The sequence below is a fragment of the Sebastes fasciatus genome, chromosome 16 (genome assembly GCF_043250625.1).
Source record: "Sebastes fasciatus isolate fSebFas1 chromosome 16, fSebFas1.pri, whole genome shotgun sequence".
NCBI classification, from domain to species: domain Eukaryota; kingdom Metazoa; phylum Chordata; class Actinopteri; order Perciformes; family Sebastidae; genus Sebastes; species Sebastes fasciatus.
In genome coordinates, this window is record NC_133810.1 from 22,604,777 (window position 1) to 22,624,894 (window position 20,118).

A 20,118-nucleotide genomic window follows, 5' to 3' on the forward strand; every position below is an offset into this window, starting at 1 on the left:
TAGTTATATTTTTTCACAACTAAAAAAAAGTTATGACAAACAGTTCACTAATTATTTTACAAAAGGGACGTGAAAGGACGATGTCGATGAATTACAGCACCCTAGTTCTCACCCTTCCGCCACTGCGGCTCGTCCAGATGCTCTCCACATTGTTTTTATGTTCATACCAGGCGCTTATGAGGCGTGGCGCAAATGCGCCGGCGCTGTGCAGTTATGAATCTCACAGAGAACCTGATATGGAGAGGGCAGAATAGAGTCCCGGCAGCTTGAGAGAAGTGCCGGTACGCAAGAAAAAGTCACAGTACGGCAAAGATTGAAATGTAGAAGTGCTGGTACTGCGTACCGGTAAGTACGGGCCCAATTCGAGCACTGGCTTATGCTGTAAAGCGATGTTACTTTGCTGCCCTCACTGAATCCACATATCAAAATGGCATGTTGTTGACATCAGCTATTATTATTAGATACAACTAAACTATCTCTGTAAAAAAAATCAGTATGACGTGTGTAGTAATTTGTTGTCGCCTTTAGGCTTTGCATGGAAGTTTCAGCATATGAGAGAAAAAGTTAAATTAAAACTAGCATTGTAATGGCCCTGCTTAGCCTTATTGTCATTTAAAGATAAAAAAATCAACCAGAAATAATGATTTTTATCATGATTGAAAATGTTTTTTTAGAAGCACAACGTCATCTTGAAATAGATATAAATAGCAGCAGATATACCTTTCTCTTTAAAACTAATATTATTGATCCACAGCTGCATACGATTACAGAGCAAATGATGATTTAATTCCAGGTGCTATACTCCCAGATTCCTCGGACGTCGGTGCCGTTTTACGACACCTCAGCCGAGACAATGCTAAATTATTTCATTACTTTAAAGAACAACAGCTTGTTGCTTAAGTAACCATTGACAAACAAAAGCCTTGAACCATTATTATTTTTCTGCGGCGTTTAATGATCCGGTTTTCTCTAATAGCCATTTTCCCGTACTCATTTCCTGATTGAATTAACTGGAAAATTAAATTAGCGGTGGCAAACATCCCTTGAAGTTGGTTGTAGTTCTAGAATTGAACACAAAATACACCAAGCTGAAATATAAACGTCATCCTCATTGTCATCTTCCCATGTCATTTCCATCTGTGTGTGTGCACGTTTGTCTGTCAAACTGTGTGTGTTTGTGGATATTTGCATATACTGTGTGAAGGTAAAGGAGACATCTTGTTCCCCTGTGGCCCCCGAGGGTAAGCCGTCCCCTGTTGCACAGCCCCCGACTCAGTCCGCACCAAATGAACAGGTGTGTGTTCATCTAGCTGCAAAGGTAATCGTGTGTGTTTCTCACATTCAAAAGCACTTTACATGGAATGCTTCTGTGTGCCCACTTTAAAGTGGAACATCGTAGCGTTTTCCTCTGCATCATTTGATTTTACCACCCAATTGCAACCGCTGGTCCTGCTATCCAACTGTAGGTCCCAGAGCTGGTTCCCTCCGAGGAGGATCACAACCGTGTGAGGAGGATCTTCGCCGTCGGTGACAATGATGTAACTTCTCTCTTTGTAACTTTGTTTGGTTTGCACCTGCCGTGCTTTACCGAGGCTTACCCTCTCTGTTGCCAGCCTGAGTCAACTTGCCTGCTTTGCTTCCCCCAGATAGAAGGAAATGTGTCCAAAAATGACCCAGGTCCACGGCTGTCCAAAAGCTGTCTGCCGATAGGGATCCGGTTACAGGGGTCCCCTGGCGCTGTTGGCCACTTGTGAAATCTGAAACTTTGAGACCAAAGGGGTATTTTGTCTGAGTCACAAGTAAAGGAGATGACTTCAGTGGTAGTTCAGGCTTGTGTTCCCTGAATGTTTATGATAATATTCTCTGGATACTTTGATAAAACTGATTACATTTTGCATCCATAAATGCTATCTTAAATGGTACGCTGTGTGATTTTGTTTCAGAAAACACAACAGTGTGAGTTCCTGTACTCTTTGAACTCACTTGCACACCTCTGATAATGCTTTAGCTCTGTGTTTCTCCTGCTCAATGTCTTCCCCTCATTCATTCTGTAGCATTAACTGCTTTGTTATCAGGTCCAGAGGAGCACCTGTGTACTGTATGGTTGTGATTATTTTGGCCGTGCTTGATAATACGGCAGCGTCTGGTTAATTCTTCTCTCAAAGCACTGAAAGGCTTTTTTTTAATTCCTTCTCCTGTTGTCTCAAATTGTGTCTCATGTCTCTGTTTTTTTGCTTCTCCGCGGGTCATCGGATCCTGACTCGCTGCTGTACTCTTCGCTGTTTGCATGGCTAGCGTGCCAGAGGGCGCAAATCCTCTCAGGTATGGCCCTGCCTCGACGGCGGGCTCGCCGCACGCCCTCGTCCGGGAGTCTAAAGCTTGTTCTCCTCTACTGACCCCTCTCTTTGTCTGTGCCTGCCCGCTCGTCTTTGTCCCCACGCTGCTCTCTTCGGTTCACTCAGGGTTCATGCGAGCCCGGAATGCAGTAACGTGACACAAACCAGTGGTTTTGCAAAGTTCGGTCAGGGATTCTTGACCAGGTTTTAGAGGTCTCAACAAGATTAATAATAGCTTCATTTGAATGCATTCAGTTTACCACGAAAACAATGTGCAGCTGTGTATTGGTCTTGCTGCTTTTGCTCTTTACACCCACATGTAGATACTGAGGTTACGCTGTAGTCATATGCAACAGTAAACAATACGTCAAAAGGCTGTCGTTGACCTCTGAGCCCCACAATAGACCTGTTTTGGTCTTTTTTAAGGGTGTACAGGGGGTCTTTAGGGGGAGATAGCAGGTCAGCAGTAGATGCCACATAGAAGTGGTGTACATCATCTGAAAGCTGGGAACCTGAAGATTAATTTGATAAGTTGTTGCAGACATTTTTGGGTTGATACCATTTGTTAAACAGATTTGGTGGTAAATTTAATAATTTTTTACCACTCGAGAATTAATAAAAATGATTAATAATCCCTCCACAATACCACATTAAAACACCAAGTCCTTGAGGAACACCATAGAAAAAGCCATGCTGTGATTTGGTATCAAAAGCTTTTGACATTTGTAGATTTCTGCAAGAATTTCATTTTTCGGTGATTGGATGGCGAGCGCTTCTGTTCTGGAAACTGCTCAGAACCCCCCTTATTATCAATCTACCTAAGAAAGCCATTCATCCTCTGAATTTCAAGAGGCTGTGATTATCTTAGAGGTCACCAGAGGTCATTTTATACAGTGACGTCAAGTTTAAAAAAAATGGTCTCAATACAATGAAATGGCTACTATGGGGACTAACATCATCACACATGAATACAATTGACCCAAGTATGCAGACATTTTCAAATATACCATTTTAGAATAGGCGAAAATAACACATTTATACTGCATTCAAAATAACTGCATGCTTTTTTCCCAAAACTGCATGTGATTATCATAAAGTGGGCATGTCTGTAAAGGGGAGACTCGTGGGTACCCAAAAAAACCATTTCATTCCCATATCTTGAGGTCAGAGGTCAAGGGACCCCTTTGAAAATGGCCATGCCAGTTTTGCCTCGCCAAAATTCAGCCTAACTTTGGAGCATTATTTAGCATCCTTCACGACAAGCTAACATGACATGGTTGGTACAAATGGATTCCTTAAGTTTTCTAGTTTCATATGATATCTGCGTCACTCTAGCTCTAAAACTGAACCTGCTACAGCCTCTGAAAGACAGTCAAGTTGGTTGGCGGATCTAAGGGAGTTAAAAAAAATAAATAAATACATTTCATCCTTGTGTTTATGCATTACCATATCTCTATAGCTAAGTTCATTAGCTTTGAATATTACTTTGTTTTACAACTGCATGGTGCCCTGCATTTATGCCTTACTGTGCACAACTGATCTTGTTAACTGTGACTGTTAATGTGACAGAACATTCATTCCGTGCCCACGGACCCACACACTGACTGCACTTCAATGCACCTTGTAATCCCTGCTCACTAATGCGTTCATATTGTAATTTTTTATGGTGAATTACTTTAATGACTCACTTATTCTGCTGCCGTTGCTCGACTTCAACTGCTGACGGTTTTGCTGCAGTGTTTTGCATTCAGTCTTTTGACTCATAATCATTTGTGACCTACGATGCATTTTTTTTACCATGCAAAAAAATGCTAAATAAGGCATTTTTTCGATCGTGCATGCGGAAATTGTGATTGAATGTAAAGTTTAGATGCTGAATTCAATGATTTCTTCTCCTTCCCTTCTTCAGTCGAAGCCTGTTGAGGACCCCGTGGCCATCCTTCAGGCAGCGCACTCAGCTGCAGCTAAGGTCTGACCATGGCTACAACTGATTGTAGTTCTGGTTGCATGCATCCCCCCGTGTTTCAGAGTGATGTGTGTTCTGTGGTCTTTGTGTGTGATGGTGAACTAGTAAGGGGGATGTGGGAGGATGGCTCAGTAGTTAGTGAGGCAATCCCACCACCAGGGAAAGCCCAGGTTTCATCATCCCTATAGCCCGAGCTGTTGACTGAGCTCTGTGCAGTTCACTCCCTGCTGTCCCCACATATTAACCAGATGGAGAAAATACTGGTGCAGCTATCCAATGTTTATTATGTTAGCTTGATTGCATGTCTGTTTCCATGCATGACTCACTCCAAACACTTGACTTGATTTGGTTTAGTTTGTTTTATTTGAAATTATTTAGGTGTTTTTTCTGTGCAATCCCCCTAAACTCATGTATTTGTGTCTACGTGATGTACTTGGTTGTGATAAAACACCCTTACTTACCCTCTGTCTGTGATGTATTTTCAGTGAACATATTAAAGGGGACCTATTATGCAATTTTTTTACGTGCATACTTGTATTTTGGGTTTCTACTAGAACATGCTTACATGCTTTAATGTTCAAAAAATGCTTTATTTTTCTCATACCGGGTATGCTGCAGCACCTCTTTTCATCCTCCGTCTGAAATGCTCCGATTGAGCTCCCGAAAAGCCCAGTCTGCTTTGATTGGTCAGCTGCACCACTCTGTTGTAATTGGTCAACCCAACCAACTCTTCGCACTTCGCTCCAGCTCCGCTCTAACTACCTTTGTTTGAGGTCATGCCAAACTAGCCGCTAGGCAGGTATTATGATAATGTGTTACTTGGTGACATCACCACGTTACGGGAAAAAAAGGCGGGACTTCAAGCAAGGCGTTTCAGGCAGCTCAGGAGCAGAGTTTCTACCTTTGGCGTGGACTTTGTTACTTTGCAGACCTTTTACCTGCACAAAAAACGATATAACACACTCAAGGAAAGGGAAAAGGCACAGAAGCATAATAGGTCCTCTTTAAATGCACTGTCAGTGGGTGTTCAATGCACACTCTGTGAACTGTAGTTCTGCTGTGGAGGGCTGATATGTAATGGGCATAAATGCTAGAGGTGAAATATGAAAACAAACTAACTCTGAAAGGAAGCCCTTCGCCTGATAAATGCAGTTCCCCTCCTGTGTCTCATGTGAATGTGAACTGCATGCTAGTCCTTGTGGAAGTCCATTATGCAATTATCTGATTTAATCATTTAACTATTATGTTCTGTGTTACTCCTTCATTTTGCAGTGTTCAATTATTGATTGTACAAGTGGTTCTCATCCTGATTGTTAACCTGTTTCTAACAGGGGAAGACTGAGGAGCAGATAACGGCAGTGAGAGCCTGGTATAACACGGAGAGAGTATGGCTCGTCCACAAGGATGGATTTTCCATGGGTGAGTAAAACTTCAGTATTTAAAAGGTACAGGTGGTAATTTTGAGCAAATATGCTAAAAAGGTATTTTTATTTTATTTATCTGTAAAATCAGAAAGTTTGCTCCGGCCGGTTGGCGGTGCTTCGTTTTGGCTTTGTTTCTCCTTTTTATAGCTAAACAGTACACTACAAGATGATTCTGAAAACATTTGAGGAGAGAAATAGGCATTACAGTAACAGAATACCGATTCACATTTGATCAGTGCTGCCTAGTTTGACCGTTTGATTGGAGTTTGCGAGCAGTGATTGACAGCTGCCCAGAGACCGCTCGGCTCTGATTGGTTGTTCGGGCGTGGTAAAATCTTGCAAATGCCATTAGGAACACTAAGAGGAGGCTGAGAGATTTTTCACAGATTATCTGTCTCATGCACTACTGTCAGGATTTAGTGACAGTTTTATAAAAAGAACTTGTTATCATATTCGCTAAAATTTACAGACTGCAGCTTTAAGTTTCACGTGTAGGCTATATGTGTGTCTGTTTCTGGGTGACATTGATTGTTGGACTATTAGAGGTGGGTTATTGAAGCTTATAAAATGCTTATAAATGCATAAAGCATAATGTTAAAAGAGGTCACCAGACAAGACTAGACCTCAGGCTGTATGTAATTAGACTAAGCATGTTGCGTATTCAGTTTTAATGACGCTCATACATTATTAAAAGAGATACAACTGCCACACATCATCAGACATGTAAGATAAGGTGAAGCCGTTGCGCTCAGGTCGAGATCAAATGTCGTGATGAATTAACTCGGTGCTTTGTGGCGATGCAGCAACTCTCCTGAAGACGGAGGCAGGCAGCCTGCCAGAGGGGAAGGTGAAAATCCGCCTGGAGAGTGATGGATCTTTATTGGATGTGGATGAAGACGACGTAGAGAAGGTATTTAATCATCAAATCAACTCTGAACCGCATCAATTATGGACGACACACTGGGCGAGTTGCGTGACCGCTTTGACTTTGAACTCCAGGCAAACCCTCCGATGTTTGACCGAGTGGAGGACCTGGCCTCTCTGCAGTATCTGAACGAGTCGAGCGTGATGCACTCCCTGAGGCAGCGGTACGGCGGCAACCTGGTGCACACCCACGCTGGGCCCAACATGGTGGTCGTTAACCCCATTAGCGCCCCGTCGATGTACTCGGAGAAGGTAGGCTGCAGCAGATAATGACTGTGATCAGAATGAAATATGCTTACAAATATGCATAACCTTCTTCACTGTCTCTTTATCTTCTTTCCAGGTGATGCAAATGTTCAAGGGCTGCAAAAGGGAGGAAACCGCCCCTCACATTTACAGCATGGCCCAGGCCGCCTATAGGAACCTCCTGACCACTCGCCAGGACCAGTCCATTGTCTTGCTGGGCAAGAGCGGCAGTGGCAAGACCACCAACTGTCAACACATCATCCAATACCTGGTCAGCATCGCTGGCAGCACCAACAAAACATTCTCCAGTAGGTTGGAAATAAAAATACTTTGAATTTAGTGCATGTTGTTGCTGATATATTATTAAGTTGACTCTTTGTTTGTCTGTAGCAGAGAAATGGCAGGCTGTCTACACCGTTTTGGAGGCCTTTGGGAATGCCTCTACCTGTATGAATGGGAATGCTAGTCGCTTCTCCCATATTGTCTCCTTGGACTTTGACCAGGCAGGCCTGGTGACCTCAGCCTCTATCCAGGTACAAATAAACATTTACATATTCATTTTAGGGCTGTCAATTGATTAAAATATTTAATCTCGATTGATCGCATGATTGTCCGTAGTTAATCCAGATTAATTGCAAATTAATCACACATTTTTTATCTGTTCAAAAATGCACCTTAAAGGGAGATTTGTCAAGTATTTAATACTCTTATCAACATGGGAGTGGGCAAATATGCTTGCTCTATGCAGATGTATTTATTTATTACTGGAAATCAATTAATGACACAAAACACTGACAAATATTACCCAGAAACCCTCACAGGTACTGCATTTAGCATAAAAAAACATGCTCAAATCATAACATGACAAACTCAAGCCCAACAGGCAACAACAGCTGTCAGTGTGTCAGTGTGCTGACTTGACTATGACTTGCCCAAAACTGCATGTGATTATCATAAAGTGGGCATGTCTGTAAAGGCGAGACTTGTGGGTACCCATAGAACCCATTTTCATTCACATATCTTGAGGTCAGAGGTCAAGGGACCCCTTTTAAAAATGGCCATGTCAGTTTTTCCTCCCCAAAATTGAACGTAACTTCGTAGTGTTATTTAACCTCCTTCGCGTCAAGGAATATAAAATTGCAAGTTGCGTTAATGCTTAAAAGAAATAAGCGGCGTTAACATGTTATTATTGTTTTAACTTTGACAGCCCTAATTAATTAATTTATTCAAATCACTGGTGCTCAACCTCGGAATTCATTTCTTCATCAAACTCCAAAAGGCTTTGTTATTAAGCTTACTTATACTAAATGTTATTTTCTATCATGCTAATATCCCGCTGTGGCCCTGCAGACCATGCTCCTGGAGAAGATGAGGGTGACAAGAAGACCAGGGGGAGAGTCCACTTTTAATGTCTTTTACTACCTGATGGCTGGAGGAGACACCTCTCTTAGGTCAGGATTAATACTATCAAAGCAAATTCAATGTGCCACAATTGTGCATTGGATTAACACGTTGATATGTTACTGCTTCTGTATCACTTCTTATGTAGGCATTAGTAGACGTGAAGGATGTTGATGTCTTCTGTGTTGTTCTCATTTCTTCATCAGAACTGAGCTGCATCTTAACCACTTTGCTGAGAACAATGCATTCGGAATCATGCCTCAGACTAAGGTAAATATTACTTACTAAAGAAAATTATTGTCAGCTACCAGCTGAATGTTTATATTCTTTTATATTGACACTTTTAAGACAAAGCTCAAGATATTTGCAATGGCCTTTTGTTGCCCTTACTGGTTTTAATGCTTTAATGTTTTAGTATTTTATCAACTTTTATTTTTATAAATTGCTCTTACGAGTTTTATTCTGTTTCTCTTTTAGATTTGTGCACATATTATAATATTGCCTTGTACAACTCCAGTTGTTTTTAAACATGCTATAAAATTGACTTGACTTGACTATATTAATACAGCTACATCTGGTTATACCAACAATTCATACTGTCACACAGCAGAGTGTCATGGTGGATTACAGGAATGAACAACACACTAAGATCCGCTGTTTAAGTCTATGTTGTCATCACTTAAAGGAGCATTAAATAACCTTTAGCTTTTATGAACATCTGTCAGCGGCCATGACATTGACGCAACATCAACAGTCTGAGACTGGGTCAGAAAAAGTGTGTTTTGAAAGATGGCACAGTGTCAACAGCTGGCAGACTAATCACAGATATCTATCAACAACTATGCTGAACCTTTGCAGATGTTATCAGTGTTGTTAATCCTATTTTAACTTATAATTTGACTTATAAGTCAACCTCCTACTTTTACTTTAAGACATCTTATAGAGGATTTCTTTTATCGCTAGTAGTTCAAAAAGGAATTTTATATGATTCTATGTGCTATCTTTCAGACTGAGGATAAGCAGCGGGCCTCCCAGTTGTTTTCCAAGCTGCAAGCAGCCATGAAGGTTCTGGGGATCAGCGGCGATGAGCAGAGGGCCTTCTGGCTCATCCTCGGGGCCATCTACCATCTTGGGTCTGCAGGAGCTACTAAGGGTAAGATTGCTCACCGAATGCTTTTCTATTCTATATATGCATCACTTGTTCATATGAATAATGTTCTTTATTCTTTATTCGGATCCCAACCAGGGTAGCAGCTACTCTCCCTGGGGTCCACACACAACAAAAACACAACATATAACAACACACATTTTTTTACAAATCACAATAAAAACATGTTCAAGACAAATAAAATTAAAAATTAAAAGAAGAGGAAAACAAATTAAGAAGAAAAACAAACAAACAAAAAATGTTTAAAATAAAAAACTGAATCATAATATAAGGCATAGATGCAAAGGATCATCCTTGATTTATACATACTACAGTACACGATGGAAAATGGCTCAAAACTGTTTTAATAACACTTTATGTAATCTGAAAAAATATCAAGCCTGCATTATCTCGCTGTAGGTAACACCTCCAGTGTGATGCAAGGCAGCTGTAATCCAGATAACTGAATTATGCAGCTGCACTTTAAGAGATGCTTCACAGTGCACAGGTGTTAGGCTGCTCTACTGCACTGATCTATGGCTGAAAAATAAAAAAGTTAGGCAGGAAAAATATTGTATCAGTACCTAGGATAGTTTCCGAGCAGGTTTCTGCTTTGAACTGATAGAACTACTTCCATATGAAAACTGACTGAAATCATCTGAGACTCCTGCTGGCTGTGGTCTTCATGGTTTGGGCTGCTGTTAATGCTTCACATAGAGCAGGTGAAGTGAAAAATAATCAAAGCACTGTTTGTGCTACAGCAGGCAGAGTCTAATTGTCAGGAAACCCTCACGGACATCAGTCTGGTTTTGGCCTTAAGTCTTGACAAACACTTTTATCTCGTCATAAGAATGCATCAGAGGACTAATGGGAACAGCAGTCCTATTAAACACGAGGATTTGTTCCGGTCTTTGAAGCTATTTGAATGATGAAACCTAATGTAAGAGAGTTTTTTTTTTTTTTTGCTCTAAAGTAATAGATCCGCCTCCCACAGCATTTGACTTTCAATTTAATATTAGATACTTGCCATTTGGAAAGGCTGATGCTGTCAAAAAGATTTTTGTTATTGGTGAGCTTAGCATATTTTTTAAGTACGAAAGGCCCTTGCTAAAGAACAGTTACAATAGGCTTTTTAAAGGATGGAATTATATTTTAAAGCAGCAGTAGGCGGAATATTTTTGGCATCATTGGGCAAAAATTCCATAATAACCTTTCAGCATATTGTAATTCAAGTGTTCTGAGAGAAAACTAGACTTTTGCACCTCATCATGGCTCTGTTTTCAGGCTTTAAAAAAATCTAGCCTGTGACGGGAGACTTTGGCCAATCACAGGTCATTCCAGAGCGAGAGAGAGTGTTCCTATTGGCTGATCATTCAACGGAGGAACTTGTCAATCACTTGCAAACTCCGATCAAACGGTCAAACTAGGGCTGATCAAATATGATACTATAATGCCTATTTCTTTTGTAGTATACGGTTTAGTTGTAAAATGAGAAGTTTGCTCTGGCTGGTGGGCAGTGCTTGCTATTTCTTCAACTGATCTCAACTGATGTCGGGTCACAAACTTTCTCATTTTACAGCTAAACAGTACACTACAAGATGTTTCTGAAAACATTTGAATATTTATTCATATTTGAACAGCGCTCCCTAATTTGACCGTTTGATCGGAGTTCGTGAGTGATTGACAGCTGCTCAGAGACGGCAAGGCTCCATCTCGGCTTTGATTGGTTGTTTTCCTCCGGTCTGTTAAATCTTGCAGATGCCATTAGGAGCACCGGAGGACACCGGAGGACACAGAGGCACATGATTTCTTTCAGATTACCTGTGTCATGCACTACTGTCAGGATATAGTGACCGTTTTATAAAAATAACTATATTTTAATAATAATATTTGCTCCAACTTGCCTACTGCTGCTTTAACTTGATGCCTTTCTGTGTTTTGGAAGCAGGTCATAAACACAGTATATCAGAATAATATACAACATACAAATCATTATAATATTGTATAGTTGCAGTGACTCTGCATTTTGTGCTTTTGACATTATTTGTTCATTCTTCGCTTCTCTGCCTGCACACTGTAATTGCCAGTCACTTATGCGGCATCGGATGCCAAATTATTTCCAGTGATCCCCTCCAGCTGGCTGCCAATCTTTTTTGATGGCAGTACAACAGCATCCAGGAGCAGTTTTAAAATGTTCAGCAATTATTATCGTCCCATAATACAGACACTAAACAACTTCTGATCTGCAAATTACTGGGTGATTTATGGACTTCAGGACTGCCATCTTCCTGTTAAACTCACAGGAAGAAACAATTTACGATGGGATAGAAGAGTTGACACATTGATGGCAAATAGATTTTGACTCCCTGTCTAAAAATATTAAATTTACTCATAAAAAATATACTTTAATCATACTTTGGCGTCATTAAAAAGATTTTTGCTGTCAGGGCTTAGTTTGTGTTTGATTATATTATCACACACAATATACTGTACAATGTTCACTGGTAGTGCAGCTTCATGGTGTGACACAAGAGGGCAGCACTGGTCTCTAATCCAGCAAAACTAATTAAAGGGACCACCTGAAATGAACTTGATTTTCCCTGTATACTGTACTGTCAACACATAGAAAAAAAAGCTTTTTCACACCGTGAGTCTGCATGCTTTTAAGGGCAAATATTATACATATGTATTTTCTTCATAAACTCCTTAATGTTTGATTCAGTAACATCCAGATAAATGGCAAACCCAATTTCCTCTATTTGATGTTTAACCGGAATCGAAATAATTGTGGTGGCGAATGCCTATCAAAGCAAATGTTTAAATGTCTGTACTTGTCTTTACAACCGTTCCTGCTTATCATCATGAAAAGTACGCAGGGCGTTCTGCGGCGCTGATGAAACAGATAGAGCCCACTGCTCTCTGTGTGAAATCCCCCGGTTCCTCTCTCAAGTCTTAGAAGATACCACTTCATGGTGGATTATAACTGAAGTTTGCACACATGTTTTCCATCACTCAGTCGCTAGATTAAAAGAAAAAACTTGTGTTTCCCAACAGTGTTTTTTATGTAAATAAATTAATTATGTCCCCTAATGAGATAATAAAGTTTTGCTTTCATTCTCGAGATAATAAAAAAGGGCAATTATCACTTCACTTCACAGGCTTTTTTTGAACATGAAACAGTAGTTGTTGAAGCTTTTCTTTTTTTAGCTGAATGTATTCAAGCCACGGACATTTTGAGCATGCTTTTAGTGCATGTTCTCACCAGCTGTGTCAGTGTCAGCTTGACCGGAGACATAATCCTACCCTGTCAGAGACGGGCTTGTCACAAAAGCTACCACGGCTACCAGCCGTGTGCCCGGGGTAGCTGGCAGAATGGCTAATGGAGGTTTTCATGCACGTGTCTCAGCTGGCAGGAAACAATTTGCACGTCACGAGTGGGCCCAGAAGGCAGCCTACCTGCTGGGCTGCACCCTGGAGGAGCTCTCCTCCTCCATCTTCAAGCACCAGGCCAAGGGCACCCTGCCCAGAGCCAGCTCCATTCGCCAGGCTTCTGACGAAAATGGCACAGCAGATGCAGGTACTCCACAGACTCGGCATTTACCAACACACTCTTTCCTCTTCCATCCCCCTCCCTCCTCTCTTTCTCTTTGTCACTCTCACTCTGTTTCCACACACACACACACACACACACACGCCTCTGCTCATCACTGGAGGGAAATTGCATGCTCTGGAGAAAGTAAAGCTTATCTTAGTAATGAATACCACAGCTTTACAATGGCTATTGACAGATAAGTACACACACTGTGTCGGGACAAGCAATTTTGGATCTGCTCTTCATTCATTGTCCTTGAAATCATAATTGCCTCGCATTGATTTTTCTGCACATGTGCAGGTCCTCCGACTTCCCATCAAGACACTTTGAAGGGCACGAGGATACAGTTAAAAGTCTGTCACAGAAGGGACGGACAGAGTTAACCTCTGTTTCACCTCTCCTGTATCTCCCCTCACACATACAGTCATCGATGTCCATGCACACATGAAAATATCCTTCAGGCGCCACAAACGCACTGTTTTGTGTGATAGTGGAATGAATTAGGGGAGTTTAACAGGTGGCCATCGCCGCCAGGCACAGACATAAGTATGCGCTTGTTTGATCTGACCAATTCGGAAACACCTGAATCCTAAATGAAGCTGCTTTACGGAGGCCATTGCAGACCCAATTTGAATAGTTATGCCTTCCTTTTGGGCATATTATGCACAAATATGATGCTATTGCACATCCTTTCAGAAATGTTGCGACCACAGTTTTTAGTCTCGCTTTTACAGATCAAAACATAGACATTTTTTCTTTTAATTCAACTGGCTTTTTGTAGATGGAGATGTTGTTGTGACCTGGCAATTTCTGACTCATTCTGTGTCTGGCTGCCTCTCAAAGCAGGATCCAAGGCCACGGCCATGGAGTGTTTAGAGGCCATGGCATCTGGGCTTTACTCTGAACTCTTCACCATCCTCATTTCTTTAATAAACCGGTCAGTATTTCTGATCTTGTACCTTTCTGAAGCTGTATCAAATTTACATGTTTTGGGGTTTTTGGCTGCACTGTTATACAATGGAAACATGGCAAGGTGTTGCTTTGTGCATCATTTAAAGAGGACCTATTATGCTTTTGTGCTTTTTCCCTTTCCTTTAGTGTGTTATGTCGTTTTTTTGTGCATGTAAAAGGTTTGCAAAGTTACAAAGCCACGCCAAAGGGAGTTACTCTCCCCCACAGAAACACTGCTCCTGAACTGCCTGAAACGCCTTGCTTGAAGTCCCACCTTTTCTTCCGTAACGTGATGATGTCACCAAGTAACACATTAGCATAGTGCCTGCCTAGTGGCTAGTTTGGCACGCCCTCAAACAAAGCTAGTTATAGCGGAGCTAGAGCATTTTAAGCTTTGTCTATACTTGCACAAGACACCGTGGCGCGGGCCTCCGTAGATGACGCTCGGGTTACGAGCATGCACAGAGGCGTTTATGTTCAACGCATCATTTGTTGCAATGAGCTCCGAAACGCCAGGAGGCATACAAACAAAATATTCTGTGGATAAGCAAGAAGTCAACGAGTGTTACCTGAAAGGAAAGTAGGCTGCCTGGCAACAGTAGTGCAGCATTTGTGTACTGTAATTTTTACCACCGCTTACCTCCAAGTCAAAATTACTTTCCTTCTCTTGGTGCTTCCCATCGGGTTGCCACTCTTTCCATTTTTTTTTTAGCTTTCACAAAACAATCTTTGTTATTCTTTCACAGCCTGTGGTTAAAAGCCTCTTCTTTCCCCAGTGTGTTGCCTATTTCTTTCCAAGTATTTAATGTCATGTGACTGTCCCTGTGGTCTCTCAATGAACAGTTGTAGAGTTGCTTGGCTAGTCTTCCCTAAAAGACATCCATGTTGAAATTGAAAAAGGCGCAGCATGTGCAGTGAGCGCATAGTTACAAAAATACAGACGTGCACAGCCAAGCGGCGCGACAACTTGCGGAGCCTTCGTGCACCACGCGAAAGCTGCGATGACGGTATTTTCTGGCGCGCGCACCTTGCGCCGGCTTCTCTACGGCGACCATAAATCAGGCTTTACTGTCCCCCACAGAAACACTGCTCCTGAACTGCCTGAAACGCCTTGCTTGAAGTCCCGCCTTTTCTTCCGTAACGTGGTGATGTCACAAACAGGGCGTTTCAGACAGAGGGTGAAAAGAGGTGCTGCAGCACAGCCGCTATGAGAAAAATTAAAGCGTTTTTTGAAGATTAAAGCATGTTAACATGATCTAGTAGAAAACCCAAAGTACAAGTATGCACCTGAAAATAACCATAATAGGTCCTCTTTAAAAAAAATACCTTTAATTCTGCTTAATATATTTGATATGTTTCTAAATCTTGGCATCTTGAATACAATTTTACATAACTGTAGTTTTTTGTCCAGTTGGTTTTTAATGGCTTTGATGGGTAGTTTAGGAGGATAAGATGCTGTTTTAACTTTAGGGCTTGGGTTCAGGTTTTAAAATAGAACTAGGATTTTAAAAAAAAAAATTTTCATACTTTATTTTTTCCCATTTTTCAAGGTTGTTTTCATATATGCAATTTACAGTTCGTAATTACAATAGTTTATAAATATAAGAATAGAATTAGGATTATGTTAAGTGAGGGTTAAAGTTAGGGATGTGGTGCAGAGAGCTAAGGTTAAAGCTAAGGGTTATATGCAGTGAATGCAATCAATAAAATGTGGTCTCAAGTATCTCGGTGTTTACATGTGTGTGTGTGTGTGTGTGTGTGTGTGTGTTTGCCCTGTGTGCTCCAGGGCCTTGAAATCCAGCCAGCACTCCCTGTGCTCTCTGCTCATTGTGGACACGCCGGGCTCTCAAAACCCCAGGCTGGCGAAGCGTGAGTGCGGCGCGACCTTTGAGGACCTGTGCCACAACTACACTCAAGAACGTCTGCATTCCCTCTTCTACCAGCGCACCTTCGTCCAGGAGTTGGAGAGATACAAAGAGGTAAGGATAAAGAGGTGAAGCATTATGCACCGCCGCGCATACATTCACACACAAAACCTCATTCTCACCGTCTCCTTCTTTCTTCCTCCTACCTCTTTCTCTCTCTCTCTCTCTTTGTCTGCTGATATATCAACTCCAATAGTGTGCACGTTCACACATCTGATACACTATCCCTCCCACCTGTCTCTAGCTGTGACAAGCCAACGCGGTTCATGTGTTGGACCTTCTCATTAGCGATGCCAGTCTTCACCTCTTCTGCCGAGATCAAAGTAAAGTCACTCACAGCTGCCTTTGGGAGACACGCCCAGCTGCACAGCAGTGGTGTTGCTCCCTGATGAAGGAACCATTCTTTTTTCTGTCCGTCTAGCAGTGCTGGACCACTATAACTGGGCGCAGTCATCCCTAAGATATTCAAGGATAAACATTAGAGATGTGTTTTTCTTTCATCACTATCATAAATGTACCCATCCATTACTCAAATCTCCTTCTTATTCAAAACTCAGCTGATAGCACACTAAAGTTGAGCAGAAATCTTGATCTTATTACTTTTAATAATGCGAACAAGGATCCTGGGATTTCCCACCCACCTTCCCACCCACACCCTCTGCCTGGGAGAAAGGGAATTGGAGCGAAATGATGAAGTATTGCATAAATCTGTGCAGCGTAATTCTCTCTCGTCAGTGCATCTCGCAAGAAACCATCATTGAAAACTGGGTCAAACTCATTTAACGCAGCACGCGGTATCAACAATGGCAGTGACAGGCAGGTTAAACTGTGATGCGCACAACAGGCACATGCTTTATATTTCGATTTAAATGCTGTTGCAACTGCGCGGATAGTTTTTTTGTATATCCTCTGCACACAGCGGAGAACAAAAAACAATTTAGGCTACTTCACATACACTGTCAACTGGAACACTGGCATCTGTCACGGCCGCACTATTAGCACCGCCGACATTTCCCCACATTCCTAGTGCTGCCTGCACTTTGTCACCGTGAGCTGCTTCATAAGCCTGTTTTGCTCTGGTGAAGGTAATTTCCTGTATTTATTTCCACTTTTGTCCCCGAAATGTTATTATCTGCAACAGTAATGAAATCTTTTAGAGTATAGGCAAAACAGTCTTAGTAAATGCCAAAACTTGTTGTTATTATAATAGATTTGTTGTGGCTTTTAGTTTGCTTACATCTAATATGCCATTGTTTTTTTCATTTCAATATCCATGAAAATCTTGGGGATTATTATGGCTGCCTACACCGTTGGGCCGCCCCTCTGTGATGAAGGGGAATCAGGGTTTTAAATGACTTGGATGACTGTGTGCATAGTTGTGGGACCACTATTGTCTCATCTGGAGAACGTCCAGCACCTGGGGCTACTAATTATGTTTTAGTATCAATTAATCTGACAATTATATTTTCTGTTTAATCGTCTATAAAATGTCAGAAAATAGTGAAAAATGTCCATTATAGTGTTGATAATGTGTTTCGTCAGACCAACGCTCCAAAACTCAAAGATGTCATATATCATAAAGATAAAATAAATCCTCAATTTTGAGAGAGTTTGATTGCACATTGTAATGGCTATCGAATAATAATGACACCATCGGCGTTTAGATTGGTTCCCCACTCCGCCACCGGGTATGATGTCCTGGGAAAATGAAGGCTCAATTTATAGCACAAAGGAAGTGCGTCAACCATTGTGCAACCAAAACAGGAAGAGGATGGCGCATTTGTTTTCCTGAGTAGCTATCGGTAGCTATTCCCAGTTAAAGCTGCAGTGGGTAGAATTGAAGAAAATATGATTAAACAAAAGTTATTTTTATAAAACAGTCACTATATCCTGACAGTAGTGCATGAGACAGGTAATCTGAGAAAAATCATGTCCCTCTTTTCACTTTTTTAAAATTTCACAGACCGGAGGAAAACAACTAATCAGAGCCGAGCTGGAGTCCTGCCGTCTCTAAGCAGCTGTCAATCACTCGTGAACTCCGACCAAACGGTCAAACTAGGCACCGCTGATCAAATATGAATCAATAATCTGTTACTGTAATGCCTATTTCTCGCCTCAAATGTTTTCAGAAACATCTTGTAGTGTACTGTTTAGCTGTAAAATGAGAAACCTGGTGACCTGGCAGCCATGTTGAGATCTGCTGAGGAAATACCAAGCACCGCCCACCAAGCGGAGCACAGCCAATAGGAACCCTCTCTCTCTGAAATGACCTGTGATTGATCAAAGTCTTCCGTCACGGAGCCATGAGGAGGTGCAGAAGTCTAGTTTTATCTCAGAACAGTTGAATTACAATATGCTGAAAGGTTATTATCTTAATTAATTTTTGCCCAATGATGCCAACAACTTGTTGCCTACTGAAGCTTTAATTTTCTGTTGGCTGTCAACTTTAAACGATTAATCGTTGAAGCTCTACTTGGGACTCCTTGTAGTGGGTTACCAGTTGCAAACAAAATCTTGCACACTGTCTAACTTGCAAAAGTACATTTGATTGCAATGTTTCGGTATTAGACCTTCATCTGGCATAATTTTTTGGCCTGTGTGTGGGATTTTGTTTGCAACTTTTGATCTATTCGTCCCTCTCCTACGCACCTGTCTCATAAAATACAAGTGTTCTTCTGGTCTGAGTGGATTATCAGTCGACATTCACATTCAGTCACATGGCAGCATGGGATCAGGGTTGTGTTTGACCACTCACCAATGTTCCTGGGTAATCTGAAACTACTACCTCTAGACCATGGTTATATTTTTAGGGACAGGAACTATGACCAAAACAGGATTTTGCGGTCAAACTGTAAGTGCATTCCAAATTGCATACTTTTTTCTTTTTACTTTTAGTACATTCTGCAGCTGCCCTTACAAAGTATGTACTGTTGGATGCATTATGTATACAATTGGGACACAGGCCCAATAACAATGTCCACACTCGCAAAGTCCATGAGGGTTTAGGGCTATCCCACTGTCAAATCGTCAAGTCCTTGACGTCTCTCTATCAGACATTTTGAGCCTTTTATGAACACTTTCCGTAAGTTCGCATATCTGCAGTTTGCCTGAGGGAATTACCCACAATTCATAGCATTGTGATGTTAAACACAGGGTTACCACGGTTACCAGGGGAAGCCTGGAGGTGTAAAAAAAAAAAAGGTAAACAAAGAGGGCAGCACATGGTTGTTCAGCCAGGCATATTAAATTTACACAGAAACTAAAAACTTAAAATTAAGGATTTAAGATGGTAGGTAAAGAACACATGAAATCAGAGGAATGTGAGCATTGACGCTCCGCTGCGCAGAGGATTGTGGGTCAGAATAGTCAGAAAAGCATGCTGGTTTGCATACTGCAAAATGCGATCGAATGTAGTAGGACATCCTGGTATTTTTGGCATACTGCAATTGACATACTATGCATTGGGACATACTAAATATTTTTCTGGCATACTAAATAGTATGGTTGTATTGGAATGCACAGTGTGGTTCCATAGTTTCCTGGGTTCCTGGAAAAGGGACAGTTGGCTCCTCACTCTGAGAAACATCCCATCCAACTGCACAAACAGAGGACAGTTTTACCCCAGATCATCTATATTACCATATCATGAATATAAGACCCCTCTTGATTAAATATATTTGCCTATGTCCATAGAATGACTTTAACCCAGGCCTCTAAACTGGCCAGCATGCTGAAAATCTGTGTCTTTTTAAATAAGATTCCAAGATAATAATCTAAGCACATTTATTTTGTCGGTTTCTTTTATATGCATGCTTCCAAAAAGCAATAACTCTATTTACATCTCTTGTTTCTTTTATTTAGCACCATCACAAGTCATTAAAGAGTCTGTCAATCTTCCTGTCTTCCTCCAGGAGAGCATAGAGCTTGCTTTAGATGACATGGAGCCCAGCACATCCCTGTCTGTAGCAGTGGTAGACCAAGCCTCAAGCCAAGCGCTGGTAAGTTATATGTTTTCATGCCTTCATTTCTGGCTCAGATTTCTGGATATTTTCATGCATAAATCTGGCGTTGCCTTGGAATGCTTCTCAGAAGCACCTAAGAGACTTGCATCCCTTTCATGATCTATTTTCACACAGTCTGAATCTCTGGGCACCCTTTTTTTTATTCAACAATAAACATCATCTTTTAGCATCAGAAGTTTTCTTT

At 41.3% G+C, this 20,118-nt stretch overlaps 1 protein-coding gene across 1 annotated transcript in view; it reads left to right on the forward strand.

Moving 5' to 3' along the window:
* Positions 1 to 20,118, forward strand: part of LOC141752542 (unconventional myosin-XVIIIa-like) — a 90,801-nt gene that overhangs the window by 19,277 nt on the left and 51,406 nt on the right. The window contains exons 3-14 of the mRNA XM_074610557.1: positions 5,634 to 5,721; positions 6,530 to 6,636; positions 6,726 to 6,902; positions 6,994 to 7,204; positions 7,287 to 7,429; positions 8,247 to 8,347; positions 8,504 to 8,567; positions 9,306 to 9,450; positions 12,851 to 13,021; positions 13,880 to 13,973; positions 15,774 to 15,966; positions 19,824 to 19,910. Coding sequence (XP_074466658.1) covers positions 5,634 to 5,721; positions 6,530 to 6,636; positions 6,726 to 6,902; positions 6,994 to 7,204; positions 7,287 to 7,429; positions 8,247 to 8,347; positions 8,504 to 8,567; positions 9,306 to 9,450; positions 12,851 to 13,021; positions 13,880 to 13,973; positions 15,774 to 15,966; positions 19,824 to 19,910 — 1,581 coding nt within the window. The remainder of the gene's footprint in view (positions 1 to 5,633; positions 5,722 to 6,529; positions 6,637 to 6,725; positions 6,903 to 6,993; positions 7,205 to 7,286; positions 7,430 to 8,246; positions 8,348 to 8,503; positions 8,568 to 9,305; positions 9,451 to 12,850; positions 13,022 to 13,879; positions 13,974 to 15,773; positions 15,967 to 19,823; positions 19,911 to 20,118) is intronic.